Source organism: Tiliqua scincoides, chromosome 4, assembly GCF_035046505.1.
Source record: "Tiliqua scincoides isolate rTilSci1 chromosome 4, rTilSci1.hap2, whole genome shotgun sequence".
NCBI classification, from domain to species: domain Eukaryota; kingdom Metazoa; phylum Chordata; class Lepidosauria; order Squamata; family Scincidae; genus Tiliqua; species Tiliqua scincoides.
Window position 1 is genome coordinate 103,086,482 of NC_089824.1, and position 19,718 is coordinate 103,106,199.

General features: G+C 41.2%; 1 protein-coding gene across 3 annotated transcripts in view; it reads right to left on the bottom strand.

Annotated features, from left to right (window-relative positions):
- The window catches only part of KIAA0232 (KIAA0232 ortholog), a 56,718-nt gene that overhangs the window by 17,335 nt on the left and 19,665 nt on the right, over positions 1–19,718 (bottom strand). For 2 of the 3 annotated variants that reach the window (XM_066623979.1, XM_066623980.1), the window contains exon 2: positions 16,006–16,511. In XM_066623979.1, coding sequence (XP_066480076.1) covers positions 16,006–16,236 — 231 coding nt within the window. In that variant the 5' untranslated portion in view covers positions 16,237–16,511. The remainder of the gene's footprint in view (positions 1–16,005; positions 16,512–19,718) is intronic. The other variant, XM_066623981.1, reaches the window with a different exon arrangement.

Genomic DNA, 19,718 nt, shown 5'->3' on the forward strand with positions numbered 1-19,718 from the left:
TCTTTTCCCTCTCACATAATACCAGAACCAGGGGACACCCACAAAAGTTGAGTGTTGGGAGAGTTAGGATAGACAGAAGAAAATATTTCTTTACCCAGCATGTAATTAGTTTGTGGAACACTTTGTCAACAGGAAGTAGTGATGGCATCTTGCCTAGATGCCTTTAAGAGGGGATTGGACAAATTTCTCGAGGGAAAAGTTCATTACAGGTTACAAGTCACAGTAGGTATGTGCAAGCTCTTGGTTTTAGAGGCAGGCTGCCTCTGATTGCCAGATGCAGGGAGGGCACCAGGACCCAGATTGTGTCTGTTGTCTTGTGTGCTCCCTAGGGCATTTGGTGGGCCACTGTGAGCTGGACTAGATACAGGAAGCTGGACTAGATAGGCCTAGTCTAGATTCAGCAAGGTTCTTCTTATGATCCCTGGAGAAGGGGGAAAATGCATCCCTTTAAAATCACAGTTTAAAAAACTGCTTTTTACTGATATTGACAGTCATGCAAGTAATTACATGCATAACCTAATTATCCACAGATTTTTCTCAATGTGATAATTGCCCTTTAAATTAAAGGAAAACAGTGCTTTAACAATAGCCTCATTAATGCAAGAGAGGGCAGCCAGCTGACAATCCATCAATCATTCTCTCTCCAGGCACAAGGCAAACCCCTCCCTTCCCCCTGAGCACATGAAGGCTAAATGGCAGTGATTATTACCCATTCTTTCCCCCTTGCTGGGGCTCTTGGTAAAGGGAGGGGTTGCTTCCCCCTAGTGAAACCTAAGTGCCTGGAGAGAGAGTGTTGCCTCCCTGTGTTTTTCAAAAGGTCAGCAAGGCTGTTTGTAAGTCACCTAAGCAAAGGGACTCTGTTTTTTTAAACTGAATTGCTTAAATGCTTTTGCCACCCACCCCCTGGGACAGAACCATTGCAAATAATGAGACTCAACCTGTATTATGCCATATTTTCTTCATGCATATTCTCCTGCAGTATGTCAGAATCACTACTACCACTTTACTTTGCCTTATTTATAGTCTTGTTAGAAAAGACTGGTCTAACAGTTTAAAAGATGTTTTAGGTTAAATTATCAGTGTATTGAGCAGAGGGGCTATTGAATCAGAAGATTGTACAAGAGTGAAAGGATAACTGAAGGTGAAGGTAAAGCTAAATGAACCAGTTACATCAGTCACTCTGGAAGTTGTTGCATAGATATCCACACTGATATCTTTGAACTGATCATTCAAAGAGGGTGTATCAAGAACAGTGTCAAACTGAGCCTTAGAATGTAACTTTTTGTCATTCTAAGACAAATCAAACTAAAAATTAAAAATGGCCTTTGGATGGCATATACCCAAGAATTTTTTAAACTACTCAAGTAGTTTTCTTTCAACAAAAAAATACAACTTGTCATTAAAACTGGAAGGCAGCTAAACATAAGACCAGTTTCTGTTTTTTGTTGTTTTTTTTTAAAAAGAAAGCCAGAAGTGATCCAGAAAATTAAAAGCCAGTTAGCCGAATGTCCATCCTGCATATATTCGTGGAATGCAATTATTCAAGAAAGTTAAGTACAGAGAGGAAAAACAAACCTTGCTGAGAGTTAGCTGGCTTCTACATAGGTAGATCTAGCTTCTCCCATCTTCTCCAACCCTCTAGAGTTCTTGAAGAGCAACAACAAGAACGTGAATATGGACCAGTTGACCTTTTATTCTGGGATCTCTAATGTACTTCTGACAAAATTCTTTACCAAAGACACTTGAGTAATCTTGGAGTTGTAGGACAAGAGGATCTTCTTATGGATTGATAATTCAAAAAAAAAGGAAGCAGATGGTGGGAATATATGGACAGTTCTCATGCTGGGGGGAAGCCCTATGGATCCACATTGATGCTATTAACTTGTTCATCAATTATCTAGGGCAGCAATTTCCAACCAGTGTGCCATGGCACATTGGGCTGCTGCTGGAGTTTTGCGAAAAGCCATTTATCAGTAGGGCCACTGAGAGATGTGAGCCCACACTGGCAGCATGGAGTGCCTTGACAATTGTGCCTAGGCACAAAGTGCCTCAAAAAAACCAAGGGCGTGCTTTGATAATTTTAGAACTCTGTCAGTGCGCCAGGAGGTGGAAAAGATTGTAAATAGCTGATCTAAGTTCCGAGGTGAGCAGCAAGGTAGCCTAGTTAGTTTTGGAAAAGTCCAGATATATTTGGAATACAAAACAAGTGGTTCCTAAACTTACCACAGTCATGACACCAGCACAATCTTGAATCCTACGCAATCTTGCAATCTTACGCAATTCAAGATTGTGGCATCCAACTTTCCTGGGCACCACTATCTTGAATTACACAAGTCAAAACAGCAGTGCCCAGGTAAACCAGTAAGAAGAGAGGCTGCCAAGGACATCCCGTGGAACCCCTGTGAGCTTGCCATGTGCCCAAGGATACCACAGCAACACAGTTTGGGAACCACTGCTGGAAACAGTTCTAGTTAATCTAGAAAAAGATTAAATTGTAGAGCTTGGAATAAGCAAAGAAGAAGTCAAGCAAAATGATCAAGTAGTTAAGAGTGCCTTCCATCTTAGAAGAGCTTAAAGTATCTTGGATTTTTAATTCTAAACATGCAACTTGAGTATGGGGGAGGGTACTGAGGAGATTACAAAATTATCCATTTTCCATACTGTGCATATGAAGAACTTTCGCTCCCCCATAACACTAGAACTCATTGTCATCAATTGAAATAGGATGAAATGGATTCAGGGCAGACAAAATAAAAGCATTCACAACACATAATTAACTTCATTGCCACAAGATGAGATGATCACAACCCTAGTCTTTACATGTAGATTATACCATATTCATTCAGAAGCAGTCTACCAATTACAATTAGTTGTAATGGCTAAAGAAGCCATCATGTTCATAGGCCTTATGCCCCTAAATGCCAGTTGCTTGAGGACAACAGATGGGGAGAGCTATTGCTTTCATCTCCATCATGTGAGTTTCCTGGAAGCATGTATTTGGCCATTGTGGGAAACAGGATACTGGACTAGATGAGATCCTTAGCCTGATGACTTGCATTCACATGGACGGAAATACAGCTAAATAAAAAACATAGGCTTGGCTAGGTAGGTGTAGATGACATGGGAAAAAGCTCCCTTGGACCCATGAACAACCACATGTAGCGCAGATATGTAAACCTCCAGCTGTGCTTAGTTTGGCACAACGAAGCACGGGCACTTCTCATCTTGGAATGAGAACTGCTCTTGCCCCAGAAAAAAAAAGGATTGTGCTGGAGCAAGGCTGCAGCTGGGATGGCAGGAGCATTGCTGGAAGAATCCCAGGACACCCCATGCAATTGGGAGGACAATACATCAAAGGCATTAGCAAGAGAGCCCCAACTTAGGAGGATACAGGTGGGAAGTGGCAGTGAAAACTGCAATTACATGTGGACTGTATAATCAGGAGTTCCCCATTGCAGCCATAATCACTACACATGAGCATTCATCAGGAGAGCCCTAGAGGCACACATCAGCACATTACTTGGCAGTTGGTGTGCTAGTCACTACATTGAGGCAGACTACCTACCACTTTTGCAGTAAGAAGAATAAGTATAGTCAAAACTTACACATAAGCAACAGTACTGCGGGATGGTGGCTTCAGGCTAGAGCACTAGCTCAAGACTGAAACCAAGAATGAAGGAAGATGATTTGGTCACAAACCAGCAGAGAGAACTCCATGTCTCTTCATCTGGAGTACATGACTCTGAGATGCTGTTTACCATTTTCTAGACTTGACTTAGTTGGACTACAGTCTCAAGCATGGGAACTAAAGTAGAACCACAGTCCTGTGGGATAGTACAAACTACTGTGAAGCAGCAGAGATAGAAATAATTTACCTAAAAATTGTAATGCTTCATTTTGAAACAGTTCTATATGATAGTTTAATTTAAACTTATTAAATTTAAGTTTATTATAGATAAAGTTTTTCATTACAGAATAGGGATTACAAATTTTATTTATATGTGAATTATTTCACCATTTTTTGAATTTGTAAGGTCCAACAGTTCTTGGAACTAGGGCAGTGATTTTCAACCTTTTTCATCTCACGGCACACTGAGAAGGCATTAAAATGGTGAAGGTACACCACCAGGTTTTTGACAATTGACAAGGCACACCATGCTGCCAGTCAGGGGGCTCACATCTCCTATTGGCCCTACTGATAAATGACCTTCCCCCAAATTCCTGTGGCAGACTGGACAACTTGCAGCACCCCAGTGTGCCACTGCACAGTGGTTGAAAATGGCTGTACTAGGATCTCAGTTTTATGGGGTTCTACAGCCTTCTGCAAAGATTTAGGTTCATTTTCTATTAAGTCTTTAAAAAATCAGAAAAATTTTCCCGTTCTCAAATTGGGTTTGTTTCCAGAGATAGCTTGCTTATTAACAACACGTGGAGATCAGACCTGTTTTCCGAAGCTATTTGTCAAGTTTTTCCCCACCCAGCCCCAAAATGTTGGAAATTCTTGGGAGCCCTATTAAATTCCTAGAATTGCTTTCAATAGTCTCCTTGAGTGATGCTGACTCCTTGAGAAAAACACCCTCTGCTGTCCCTTCCCAACTTTGTCTACATAAGGTCAAGCCATTACTTTTCTCTCTGAAAGTACATACTTGCAAGAAAGTCAATAAGCAGAGAACTATCAGAGGAGGTGGAGTCTATCTGAAAACAGAAAAGGCTGGAGATAATACAAGCAGGGAAGAGCACACAATAGAAACAAGTGTGAAAGGATAGGACCAGAATCTCAAGGTCTTTGGTATATATAACCTCCATTGTTGTGAGGTCTACCATATCATTTCCTCTTATTAGAAGGGAAAACTATAATGCTAGAAAACAGACTGTTTGGAAATACGTTAATGGTGTTCCCATATTTTATGAACGCGGAACATTGGAAAGCAAGACCTGGTTGCCAAATGAAACATCATGAAACATGCCCCCTTCACAGAAGGAAGTTGCTTTGAAGATGACAAAAGGAACACATCCAAACAGAGGATCTTCAGGTTAGTAAACTCTTATTTCATCTTTAAGACCAATTATCTTTCCTGGCCTTAGGTTTTGAGAAGACTACTTGAGTTGTCATGTTTCAGAAAAAAGTTCTAGTAAATATAGAAAATTACAGAATATGGTTTCAGTAAAAAAATTACTTTATGCTATCAGTTTTGACAAAGTTGTGATAAAATAGTGGTTGAAATACGCAGATCTTTTTACACTGTCATCTTTAGTACTACCAATGCATGCTGAGAGCAGTGTGCTAACAACCAGTTGCATTGACTTATTTTTATTTGGGAGGATCCATTTTCAACATGCAGGTTTCTGATGACTTTTCATCTTCAACACTATAATCATGTTGACAATTTTGAACAATCTGCTAGTTACAATGCAGTAATTCAGCAACATGTACTAAGATGATCTGATGTTCATTGGAATTAAACCTTTTCATCATCTAGAAAGCACCATAGATAAGCTTGCAATAAGAACCAACAAATTATAATAAGTACTAAGAGATTGATTGGTTTGTATTTGCAGCACATTCTTTCCCAATGGTTGAACAAACACTTCTATCATTCAGTTATTATATAGTCCACTAAGAAGAGCAAATGGCACAGGACAACTGCTGGGTTAAACTCTGTGAGTTAAACTGAATATTCTGAAACAAGTTTGGAAGGAAAAATTATTACAAGTCTAGATGGCTGAAGCAATATCCACAATTATCCCTTTGTATGTGCTGGTATGACAACAGAAGAGCTTGTCATCCTTACAGAAACAAATTGAAACATCAGGTCATGCACACAGAGCAGAATATTTACAAGCAGCAGCAAAAATGATAGCAAATTGTGATAAAAAATTTTTAAATATCCTAGGACAGTTTCCCAAACTGTGGGTCACCACTCAATTGTTTGTGGGTTGTGAAACTGGAACTGACAAGCTGATAGCTGACAAGAAAAATGTATTAAGCCTGATTGAAAGCAAAACTCAGCTGCACATGCATGTTTATTCATGAGTAGGCAGTTCTGGCTCTTCTCAAAGGCAAGTGAAGAACTCACAGCCACTTGAATCATTCTGATCTGATTAATGTGAAGCTCAAACATACCAGACAGCGCCCCCACCATACTAAAAAATAAAAATAAGGCTTGAATGACTGGAAAGGTGAAATTTTTTTGTCTCAAAACTTGGTGGATCCTGACAGAGTGTTGATTTAAAGTAGATCCTGGCACTAAAATGTGTGGAAACCACTGGCCTAGGATGTAGCTTGGTCACAGATAATGCTACAAATGTAACCAAAAGGAGAACAAATCTAGGGGAAAAAATCCCAGGCTAACAACATATAGCTGCAGAAGAGCTAATTTGATACACCTCTTAGTTAACTTCAGTGGTCCAAAAAATAAAGGCTAATGATATGGAGGTATTTTGAATGGTAGTGGACTGTTCTGAGCACTATCTCAATAGCTGGCATAACAGATGGAGGTTTGTGAAGAAAACTGTGAAATACATGACATGATCACAGCCAAAGCTCTCAATGCCCATCTTCAGCAAAATGTAGAACACTTGCTAATGATCCTGAAACCTATTTTCTCAGCTTGAGCAAAGTACAGGAACATCTTCACTGATTCTTTGCAGAAGTTTGAACATTATGGGATGCATTAAAGCAAGCTGCTGCAGCTCCATCGTCACACTATACAAGTATGAATGAATACCAATGAACACACTGACCTCAAAATTGAATTCAGCCCAAATTAACTTGTGCAGGGGCTGAATTAAATGAGCATGATTCAGGCCAGAGTTAAGACCATGCTGTACTCCAAGTAAATGCTAGATCAACTTAACTGCACTAGTAACAGAAACTTTGTTCTGTATACAAAGGAAGTCGGTCACTGGTCTCATTGATTAGATTGGTGCAATCAGAATTAACTTTCATTGAATACAACACATTAAAGATGGGCGTCAACAAAATAATTATGGCAATTGAGAATGTGAAGGATGGATAATGACTTTGGAGAAAAGAGGCAGAGAAAAACTGAAAATATCAGGACTTGAAAGATCCTGAGTTCTGCAAGTTTGAAAGACACTATAAAATTGGCAGAATTTAGAACTGGGGTAAGAATATTCCTAAACCTAAAAGCTGCCCATCTCTTTATTAGATTCAAACAAAGATGATACATCTTGGAAATCATATCCATACAAGTGGCGATTCAGTGCCTCATTAAATGAAAGACCAATCTACTACATCCAAGCAAACAAGGCTTTTTCCCTTTTTAAATAGAGGGAATGAGTTCTAACAAAGGGTTACAGCAAGCGAATATAAACAGGCAAGAGCTAAGCAACACTCTAAAACAAAAGATCCAAAATTGTGTATATCCACAGAGCATTCCTCTCATGTTTCAAACTGTATGTTGGTCTTCTCAACAACTTTCCACTCTTTTCCATATTGTGCAAGCCATAAGCCAATGATTTTCAGCCTCTCTCATCTCACAGCACACTGACAAGGCACACCATGCTGCGGGGGGGGGGGGGCTCACTTCCCCATTGGCACTACTAATAAATAATCTTCCCCCAAATTCCTGAGGCACACCTGTGGACCTCTTGCAGCACACCAATGTGGTTGAAAATGGCTGCCATAAACGCACACTATTCATTTTTCTCCTGTGACTGAAGTTCTAGATTTTTTCTAGTTCCCCTACAACTATATCTTAGCCCAGTTCCCCATTTCTTAGCATGTGTCTTAGCAGACTAGAATAAAATGTTCACTATATTGTAGAAGACTGGACTAGGTGACAAGGAAAGAGACATCATTTTACAACAGAAGCCAATAAGTTACAAGTAAATGATACTGAACAAAGAGCCAAAATAGTAAAGGAGCCCATTAAGTATACTCACTGCACTGTTTAATATAATGATTCAATTAGTAAGGTAACAAAAGTACTAGCCCTCGGCCTAGTACTAAAGGAAATAAGTTGAAGTTTTGTGGTAATAGATGCTGGAAAAAGCTGTAGAACATAATACTGATTTGGTTTTTCAGAACTGAAACCTAAAAATAGGAGAAAAGTATTCATGACAAGTAAAACCCCATGACACACGAGAAGTAAAATTACATCCTATGTTTGCATTCCAATCCTATGGTTCTTTGGCAGAAGAGTTCCACTGCTCATAGTGGGATGACATCTTAAAAATAATCATTCCCAGTTAAATAATCATCTCTGGTTGCAGAGCTGAGATGGTTACTGGCCGAAGGCCACCTAATCACCTTATGGGGAAGATTCAGTGGGATTTGAACTGGGGAAGCCTCAATTCAGAACTCGGTTTATTACCCATTATGCTATACCAGTTCTGCTCTTGTCCATCATAGATTCTTGCCTATAAGGCAAGAAATTTCTATCAATAAATCAAGCATGGATTGACACCTTGGTCTTATCTGTGGGTTACTTGGGGGGGGGTCAGGGCTGTTCAGGCTGTCGCATCAGCCAGGAGAAGCCCAAAGCACTTTAGAAGTGCTTGCAGAGGGTCTGTGAAGCGTCTACAGAACATTTTGAGTGATTGCAGACAGCTTAAAAACAGGCAGCATTGTTTACATTTGTCAGAGTTCCATTGTACAGTAATCCGAGTATGCTCCTTATCTCGACAAGTGCCTCTTAAAATGAGGTTTTAAAAAGAGCAAATGCTTTTCTGCAGTTTCAAACCTTGATTTTTTTTTTAAGCAATTCAATGTAATGTTCAATTCTATTGCTTTGGGGGGGAATGGTACACAGTACTACATAAGCACCATGTTAATGCTTCAAAAACAGTGGCATGGCTCAGATTCTTTCCCCCCTTTCACTCAGGCTCCAGGGCAAGCTGCAGTTCCTCCTCACAAGCACCATTCCCCAAGTTTACCCCTGACATATCCAAGGATCATGGAACATTCCATGATTTTTTGCTGAAAACCGCCCTTGCCTTATCTATGAGGCTGCCTTATAGGTGAGTATCTGGGGTATTTACCTTTCTTGTATTTTATTAAGAAAAAAAGATTGCTGCCCTACATTATTGTTGGCTCATGAAAGGTACATATGCATAATCAAGTATGTTCTTCTGATCTCATTTTAATCTGTGGCATACCATGCACCCATAAGAAACTGACATTCTACCAACTTAAAGCACAATCCTAACCCACTTTCCAGCATCAACATAAGGGCAATGCAGCTCCAAGGTAAGGGAACAGATATCCTCTTACTTTGAGGAGGGCTCCGTGAGTGCCTCCCAACTGCAGGGTGCTGCACATGTCCTACTGGCACCACTATGCTGGAAAGTTGGTTAGAATTTGGGCCAAAGTGTATATGTGACTGGGTCTTGGAACCGACTGACCTTGAATGGGACAGAGAAGCAACCTTTTGTCCAACATTGGCTATTCAAAAGTCATCTCAAGATATATGGAGCACCCTAAATTATATTCCAGGATAGGGATAAGCAACTCTACATACACCAAGTCTTACTCTTATACACTGTATTTCATTTTTGTAAGACAGACATTAGGTCTAAGGTGGAGTTTATCAAGACAAGGGACAAAGTTTCCAGATAGAAGTAACAGGGCAAGATGGCTTGAACCTGAATCCCTATTTACAAGTTAGGCACTGCTGAAATCTAAACAAAGCTGCATTTGTGTCCTCATCCTCAGCAAAGCACAGCTTTATTTTAACATTTGCATAGGTGGGCAAGTCAGCCTTACCATCCTCTGCCGTACCACTCTTCCATGAAGTAAGGTGTCATACTAGAATAGTGTTTCTCAATGTTTATCCTCCACCATACCACTTCATATGGTCCACCTATTTGAAGTACCATGAGAAGTTACTGGTGATGACATCATCACCAGTTACTTCCAGGTTGGGAGACCAGATACTGTGTGTCCAACACGAGTAAGAGGGTGGATAGCAGGGCTTTTTTGAGCACAGAAAAGCATGTTGTAGAGCTCTGCCCACCATGCTGAGCTTCCACTGTTTGTCATGTTCCTTGTCTCACTGCTGGGTGGCAGGGGTCAAGCAAGTACCACCAGACACCACCTCAAGTACCACTAGTGGTACCTGCACTACTGGTTAAGAAACACTGTACTAGAAGATAAATGCAGTTACAAAGCTACAGCTTTGATTTTTATATTTGGAGAGACAGCCCAAAAGCATCTTGGCAAGTTGGAGGGACAGCACTGCAGAGGTGGGGCAGTCTTCCCCAAGTTAAACACAGCATTATGGGGTTCTAAAAGAGACTAGAATATTTAGACTTCAGCTGGAGGAAAGAATACTGTAGTGCAGGAGGCAAGCAAATGTTAAAAATGTAAAATTTCTCAAAAGTTCCAAAGCTGTAAAAAACCCAGTTTTCAGGAGAGGCACATTTTGGGAAACAAATGTGCCATATTTCCTTCTTTGATCTAAAGCTGGTTTAAGAATATAAAACGGTATTGCTTTGTATATTTTTGACAAAGTAGAATATACCTTAATTATTCAAACTACAACTATTGCCAGTAATAGAATTGCAGAATCAAGCTGCCACAGCCAGAAATTCCTGACTTTTAGTCTTGGTCCTTGCAGGTTTTTTTTTAAACCTCTCTATATGGGGTAACATTAGCATTATTCAGAAATAATGAAAAACCCTGTGACATCACAGAGGCACGGGTGGTATGAGATCATGCCCCACAGGCAATCATTCTTTCAGATTTAGTAAAATCATAAAATCTGCCTACAGCAGTTATTTTCAACCTTTTTCATCTCCCAGCACACTGACAAGGCACTAAAATTGTCAAGATACACCATCAGGTTTTTGACAATTAAGGTGTACCACATGGGGGGGGGGGGAGCTCACACCCTCCAACAGCTCTACTAGTAAATTATCTTCTTCAACTCTTGCAGCACACCCGTGGACCATCTGCAGCACACCAATGTGCTACGGCACAGTGGTTGAAAATCACTGGCCTACAGCTTAACAGATCAGCACTGAAGACTATAAATAAAAGGGCCAAGTATATATAGTGGACCCTCCATAACCATGGGGGTTTGGTTCCAGGACTCCGCATGGATACAAAAACATGGATGCTCAAGTCCCTATAAAATGGCACAGTATTTGCAGACTGAGGGCTTTAAGACCCAGAGATGGCCTGAGTGATGGGCTGCTGGTTAAATGCTCCAGTGTTGATAGCCATCAAAGCCAACTCCAGACTGGAGCCACCAGGCGAGGTGTTGGGAGAGGGAAGCACGGTGAGCTAGGGCCTGCGGACACACATGGTACACTTCAAATGGTAGCAATGGCAGCCAGGGAAGGAGGAATCTGAGGCAGGTGCAGGGATTTGAGTATTGTATATGTTCACAGCACACAGAAATTTCAGTTGCCTAATACTGCAAAAGAATATAATTATGAAAAAAATTTTGAAGGACTAAAAACAGATACTTTCATTTTGAGAGAATATTTCATAATTTCAGGGTTTACTCCAAAAAATTTCTAATTGCCTCCTGAAAAAATGCTTCAGAGAAACAAAAACATGCTTTCCCTCCTCCCCCAAGACTTTTATATCTCTAAGCCAGGGATATCCAAACATTTTGGCAGGAGGGCCACAACATCTCTGACACTGTGTCGGCGGAAAAAGAATTTACAATTGAAAATTTGAATAAATTTATATAAACGAATATATTAGAGATGAAACTTATATGAATGAATGAAGGTCTTGCAGTAGTTCAAAGCCTATAAAAGGCCTTGCACAAAGCAAGGCCAGCCTTTCCTTCGCTGCCACTGCTGCATCACAGACGTAAAACAGCAAGTAGTGTTAGGGAGCCCTTGTCCCACAGCTCAGGTGAGAAGTTGAACAGTCATCCTCTTGCTGACAGCAGTTGCGTCAGGCCAGCATGGGCTCCAACAAGTCTCTGGAGGGCCAGAGGCTCATTAGAGACTGGGGGCACCCTGAGGGCCTGTTTTGAGAGTCCCCGAGGGCCACAAGTGGCCCCCAGGCCAGAGTTTGGGCACCCCTGCTCTAAGCAGAAGAAGTAGATCAAGCAAGGAAAAGAAGAATGGCAGGAAAGTGGCAGTACACACAAAGTCTAATCAAATATTTGCTAGACTGATGGTATTGTATGCTTCCCCATCAAGCCCAAATCCGATGAACTGAAAATACTCAATTTAATATTTACCTTTAATACACCTACACATTGTTAATGTATATAATGTGTAGGAAAAGTGAATTTTACCACCCTGACAAAATCAAGTCTTTATATTCCATTTTTCCTTATAACAGCTAGTGGGAATAGAGTCTAATGAAAGTATGGAATGAGACCTTTATAGACTTGACCCCATGCCCACAATTTTGAGGAGGAAACGCTTTAGAAACATAAGCATTCAGACACAATCATTCACTGATGTGGAATTTTTTTTTTTCTTATCAGATACACCAGGTCCATCACAGGGAATCCCACAAAGCACCCTCCCCTCCCACTCAGATCAGGAATAAATGGAGAATTTCCTCAAATGCATCCAAGTATGCAAACACAGGTGGTTTGATCAATAAAGCTTGCAGTTGTCCAGGGCATGAGACAAGAGTTTAACACTTCTGCTCTGCATCTGGCTATCAGAGAACATCTGCAAAAAAGTCTTAAAAGATTTGAACAAATGCACTTTGTACTACACGAACACATAAAGTTCCACTACTGCACTGGCTCAGTGTATGATTCTGGCAGCCAACACAGAAGAACAGGGCCAGTACTGGTGATGTTTGCCTGGACAGCAGCCAAATTAAATTGGAGGAGCATAATCTTAGTTTCCTCCCCCCCTTAACCTATTTTTTGCCTGGTCCAAAGGTGTACACAACGTAAGTGTAAAATGCACATTGGGCAAAAAATCCAAACTTCACATATAGGCTAAAGCAGTGTTATTCAAACTGTGCGGCGCAGCTCTTTAATTTTTATTTATTTTATTTTTCACATTTTTATACCGCCCTTCCTCCAAAGAGCTCAGAGCTGTTTACACAACTGCTACTCCCCTCTTTCTTGTCCTCATAACAACCCTGTGAGATAGGTGAGGCTGAGAGAAAGTGACTGGTCCAAGGTCACCCAGGAAGCTTCATGGCTGAGGGGGATCTGAACCTGGATCATCCAGGTCTCTTTAGGGAGGCGCCAGGAACTCCTCAAAGGGGAGGCGTGGGATGACCTCTCACAGCAATACAGTCACACCCCTGGGCAGAATACATGCCCCTCATCTGCACTTTTTTTTAAAGCAGAAGAAACAGGAATTGCTCAGCTGCGAATTGAGGAATTGAGTGGCTGCTGCTGCCCGCCCTCTTCTCCCTCCACTCAGAGGCTGCCACTATTCAACTCCAACCCCCATCTGACAAGTACCAAGCATGCTCAGCTTGCAGTTCTTAACCCTCACTGATCCTTGTCTGGTTGGTTCCTAGTTCCCAGCCTGGGATTGCTTCTCATCAAAGTGAAATCTCTCTTTTCAACCCCCTCCCTCTTCCACTCCCCCCTTTCGATCTCTAAACCTTCCCGCTTTCCTCCCCCTCCCCAAATAAAAAGCTTCCTATTTTACCAGTCACCAGGGGGTTGTTTCCATGCAGTTGGCAAAGGGGGGGGGGGGAGAGAGAAGCACACACTTTACTTGGCCAGGAGCAGGAAAAGGGTACTGCTTTTAAAGTGATTTATTAATCTTGTTTGACTGAAGAGGAAAGGCTGTATTTTTAAAGTGATGAATCTTGCTATTTGAAGGGAATACTTGTCAGCCATTGATGAAGTGATTGCCAGCCCAATCCTATCCACACTTTCCTGGGAGTAAGCCCCATTGACTCTAATGGGACTTACTTCTGAGTAGACATGCATAGGCTTGAGCTGTGCATCTCCTAGTATAGGAGACAAATCAGCTTCCTAACCAAACCCTTATCAGCTCTGATATATTTTCACGGTCTACTTTTGGTTTCCCCACCAGCTGCTGGAAAAAATTAATTTTATTAAATTAATAAAGGGCTCAATCCTATCCAAGGAGAATGGGAGAAATGACTAGTTGGATTGGAGTCCACAGGGGTGGGTGGGTGTAATGTTGGTCAGACTGGTTGTTCACAAAGTTCATTTGATAAAACAATTCTACTGGCATGCTTACAAAGTTTAAAAAAATGAGTCCTCCTGGACCAGACAAGATCAACCTACTCCAGCATCCTGTCTCCAACAGTTGATCAGCAGCTGATCATTTATAAAGCATGTATATTGCTGTGTATTAATATATTTTAAGATCTGCATTTAATTAATGATATGATTAATATAATATAAATATAGTTTACATATTTAATATTTATTATATTATAATAAATATATTTAATATAATTATTTCTGGTCACTTCCTGTTTAATGTTGTCACTTCCAGCCCTCAGGAACATGATGGGGAGTCATGGCCAACAGCCACAGGGGTCAAGGGAGCCACTGGCCGGAAAAGTTTGAACACCACTAGGCTAATGGGTTCTGAGCTGTCTGTGACAGATCAAGAGAGGAATCTTGGGGTACTGGTGCTGGCATGTTGAAAGTGTCGACCCAATGTGTGGCGGCAGTGAATAAGGCTAATTCTATGCTTCGGATCATTAGATAAAATATTGAGAATAAAATGGCTATTATAATGCTGTTGTACAAATCGATGAGGCCACATCTGGAGTATTGTGTTCAGTTTTGGTCGCCACATCTCAAAAAGGATGTCACTGAAATGGAAAGGTCCAAGAAGAGTAACTAAAATGATTACTGGGCTGCGGCAACTCCCTTATGAGCGAAGAATACAGCATTTGGGGCTCTTCAGTCTAGAAAAGAGGCACCTGAGGGGGGACATGATTGAGACATACAAAACTATGCAGGGGATTGATAGAGTGTATAGAGAGATTCTCTTTACCCACTCACAAAACTCCAGAACTAGGGGACATCTGCTAAAGTTAGTGTTGGGAGAGTTAGGACAGATAGAAGAAAATATTTCTTTACTCAGCATGTAGTTAGTTTGTGGAACTCCTTGCCACAGGATGTGATGATGGCATCTGGCCTAGACACCTTTAAAATGAGATTGGACAAAAAGTCTATCACGGGTTAAACAAGCCATGATGTGTATGCGCAACCTCCTGATTTTAGAAGTGGAGTACCTCAGAATGCCAGATGCAAGGGAGGGCACCAGGATGCAGGTCTCTTGTTGTCTTGTGTGCTCCCTGAGGCATTTGGTGGGCCACAGAGATACAGGAAGCTGGACTAGATGGGCCTATGGCCTGATCCAGCAGGGCTGTTCTTATATTCTTTTAGGTCCAACATTGCATATACGCTACGCAACATCGGGCAGAAATGGCTAAATGAGAACTCTACAGTGCAAGTCAACTGGCTAGATGCCAATCTGTTCAAACCATTTTTAGGAGAAAGCTTAGCATTTTGGATCATGTAGATTACTGCGATTCGAAAATAGCTGCAGAACCTGAATGCTGGCTTCTGTTATCTACCATGAGAAGGAAAGCTTCCACATTAGAGAGGAAAAGACGAAAGAAGAGAATATGCTTGTGTTTAAACAAGATACCCCATTTCAAACCTCCTTCAGATCTCTGTAAATGTAACCTATCAAAACCAATGTTTCTTACAGCCAAGTAGATCAGATACCATGTCCAGGGTAACCACAAATTCTGTGCACTGAAGGAAGTATTGCACTTGTGTTCTTGGAAATATAAGCTGCACCCACCCACCAATACAGTACTGCATGGCAAACTATTGTTTAAATTGAGGTGACTTTCCAAGCGGTTTATGATGACAGGACAATCAGCTGAACAAAGTCAAAGCAGTTCACTATATAAGCCCAGACTTCGGGGAACGCCTGAAGTAGCTCCTGGCCCATGTATACTTCTCTGCCTAAGGCTTACTATTTAAGTAGGAATATGAAATCAGTTAAACACATAGAACTTCAAACAGGTATCACACAATTAAAACAGATACTCATTTTTCACTCAAACACATCCAAAGTAGTAAATACCTGTTCCTGCAGGTCGTAGTCATAACTATCATGCAGCAGAAGACTGAGGACATAGCGAGTATAAATCATGGCATCAATGCCACATTTTTCTAGCTCTTGTCCCAGCCAGGTCTGCACGGGGCCCAAAGCATGAAGCAGAGACATTTCAGAAACAGGTACAGGGCCCAGACAGGAGCTTGAGGAGCTTTCAGATGGCAAACCATCCACAACAACTGTACAGATTGGGTGCATGAATCTAGGTGGTGGTCATCCTTAGAACGTGATGCATTTTCTGCAGATGATATTCCGTGGGAACCTGGAGGTGGTTTTTTCACTCCAGAAAGGAGGTGAGAAGCTTGACTTCTAGGACAATCATTTATATTTCCTGGCAGTTATCAGTCTAAAGACAAGACCCACTCTTCAGGCATAACCACTGAGCACACTAAATCTTAACAGGAAACACATGTTTATGTGCATTTTTCTACCTTAATTTCACATTGAAGCCAGATGCAAATCCCCAGCAGGACCTATAAAAGGGAAAAAAAGAAGTTGTGACGTATCAACGAAACATATACAGTAAAGTAAAATATATAAATTATGAATCAGGATAACTGGATTTGATTCCACATGAGCTTTATATCATAAAAATCAAATCTTCTAAAGAGAAGATACCAAGACATGCACCCACAGTGAACACTAAGGACTTGAAAAGTGAAATGAGCCTTAAGGCAAACTTTGATTCCCTCTCCTCTAATAATGGGCAAGCCTTATTTCCACTCAACCTGCCCTTGGGATGCTTTTAGCCATGCCAAAGATACTATTTCTTGTTAATGAAGGATAGTCATGATGCATTTGTAAGACCAACACCTTGGTCCATAACATATCCAAAGTTTAGCCACAAGATATGGTTTATTTTCTGTGAATAAAAATATACCTAGAGTAGAATTTGCATCCGATAGGGTGAAAACACAGCCCCAGCTGTATTTTTAATCAAGTGGGACGACTCTACCATCAGTATTAGCCATAAGAGACAGGTTGTATTTCCAGAGATCTAATTTACATTGCTAAGCTTCAGTCTTTTGCAAAGATCTAGAAGTGCTCCAAGGCCTTTGTAGGGATAAATTCCGTTTTTTCACTCTACAAGCTAGCAGTCAGATTTACAAACACTGTAAGTACAGATTAACTTTTTATTAGAGAATGTTTTACATTTACAAACAAAGAAGAATGAAGGAGTAGAAAATATGAGGTCCTGAATCTACATTTCAAAAAAGGGCAGACAATGAAGACAAGTCTCAGTTTTGCAGATCGGTTTGCATGAGAACACAGGTATAATCTAATTATCCACAGATTTTTCACCCATTTTAATACAAGTGAGGGCAATCTTGTATTATACAAGATTGATGACAATCCATCAATCAATCTCTCACCAGGCACTTGGAATAGCTTCACTCCAAAGCAAGTGAACATAAGAACAGCCCCACTGGATCAGGCCATAGGCCCATCTAGTCCAGCTTCCTGTATCTCACAGCGGCCCACCAAATGCCCCAGGGAGCACACCAGATAACAAGAGACCTCATCCTGGTGCCCTCCCTTGCATCTGACCTTCTGACATAGCCCATTTCTAAAATCAGGAGGTTGCGCATACACATCATGGCTTGTACCCCGTAATGGATTTTTCCTCCAGAAACTTGTCCAATCCCCTTTTAAAGGCATCCAGGCCAGATGCCATCACCACATCCTGTGGCAAGGAATTCCACAGACCAACCATACGCTGAGTAAAGAAATATTTTCTCTTGTCTGTTCTAACTCTCCCAACACTCAATTTTAGTGGATGTCCCCTGGTTCTGGTGTTACCCCTCCCTTCCCCCTGAACATGCGAAAGAAAGATAATCACATTGTTCTGCGTCAGGGGTGCCCAAACCCCAGCCAGGGGGCACCTTGTGGCCCTCAGGGGCATCCAATCGGGCCCTTGGGGAACTCCCAGTCTCCAATGAGCCTCTGGCCCTCCAGAGACTTGCTGGAGCCCAGGCTGGCCCAATGCAACTGCTCTCAGCATGAGGACGACTGTTCGACCTCTCACCCGAGCTGTGAGATGTGGGGTCCCTCCACTACTTGCTGTTTCACATCTGTGATGCAGCAGTGGCAGCGAAGGAAAGGCTGGCCTTTGTGCAAGGCCTTTTATAGGCCTTGTACTACTGCAAGACCTTCATTCATTCATATAAGTTCCATCTCTAATAAATTCATTTATGTAAATTAATTTATTTTTTCCCCGGCCCCCTGACACAGTGTCAGAGAGATGTGGCCCTCCTGCCAAAATGTTTGGACACCTCTGTTCTGGGTGAAGAGAAGTGTCACTAGCTTTGAGTGAAGACTTTCTAAGCACCTGGAGAGAGATGGATTGATAGATGGTCTGCCTAATGACTCTTACATCACAAAGGTAAACAAAGCCGTTATCACCTAGCAAAGGGACTGTTTTTTAAATGGATTTGCTTTTGATTTTTGGACCTTCAGGAATAACTTGTAGTGCTAAAAAGTTTTTGGTGCTTATTTCAGAATTAACAGACCATTTCTGCATAAGTTTTATGCCTTGTTGTCTGAGCAGCAATAGTATCTAGTAGCTTAAGAAGTAAGTTCTCTCTCGTGTGTGCTTGTGCATGTCCTTAACCCAGAGGTTCCTAAAGTGTGTGTACTGCATTGGCCCACTGAGCCAGGAAAAAGACTGTGCAGCACCCCTGTGAGTGCGCTTAATGACTCTATCCAGTTTTATTCCTATGAGAGCTGGAATTTGCTTGTGTGTTGCCTGTATCCTATCCCCACAGTAACCAAGATCTGCAGATATAGCACTGCTCTATAAATATCTGAAAAGAGAACTAGTTGTGTCAGAGGGTCCTCTACACAGGACTCTTCCCCCCCCCCCCCACTGCTCTACAGGACAGGTAACTATCTGGCGCCTGAAACTCTTTCCCTTCTTTCTCCCCCTTCTCTCCTCATCTTTAGTTAGCAACTGGGTTTGGCAGACCAGGGACCCCTAAAATCCTTCGCTGCAACCTTTCCCTTTTCCCAATTTCCTCGGATGCACCAAATACTCTTTTACATGCAACCACCATGAAAGCTAGGTACACTGGATTCAAGCATTAGACCAAGAAACATATACTTATCCATGTGCATTATGTTTACCTTTGTGCTTTTGAAATAAAACTAATCTTTTATTAAAAGTTATCTTTCTCCCAGTCTCCTCTTTAAGCTAAAGGGAATTTCTCTGCATTACAACGTCTTGTTATCCAGCCTGCGATCTTGAGGTTCCAAAAAGGGAAGTGTAATAATTCCCCCTAAACAAAACAGCCCTTTTGGTAACAAGAGCTGAACCAAATCTAAACTAAATGAACTAGAACCACAGCTAAGATTTTTTGATTGCCTTGAAGGGAGTAGAAATTAAGTACTCATCTTTCAGCTATATGATTTGTTTTCTTGCTTTTTGCCAAGTCTTTTTTTTAAAAAATGCATTTGCTATTAATTCAAACAAAAGCTTTAATATGTTAAATGGTCATTTTTGTATTCGTTTTTATACTTACGCTATAAGCAAAATACTGATCCACATTAAGTGTCTAAACTAGTTACTGAACCACTTTTTTAAAAAAATCTGGCTTGATCTGAAGAGTGAAGAAGATATTGATGAACATGGTTTGACTTGCAAGAAAAAACTCACCTTTTATAGTGCTTTCACTAAATGAGTG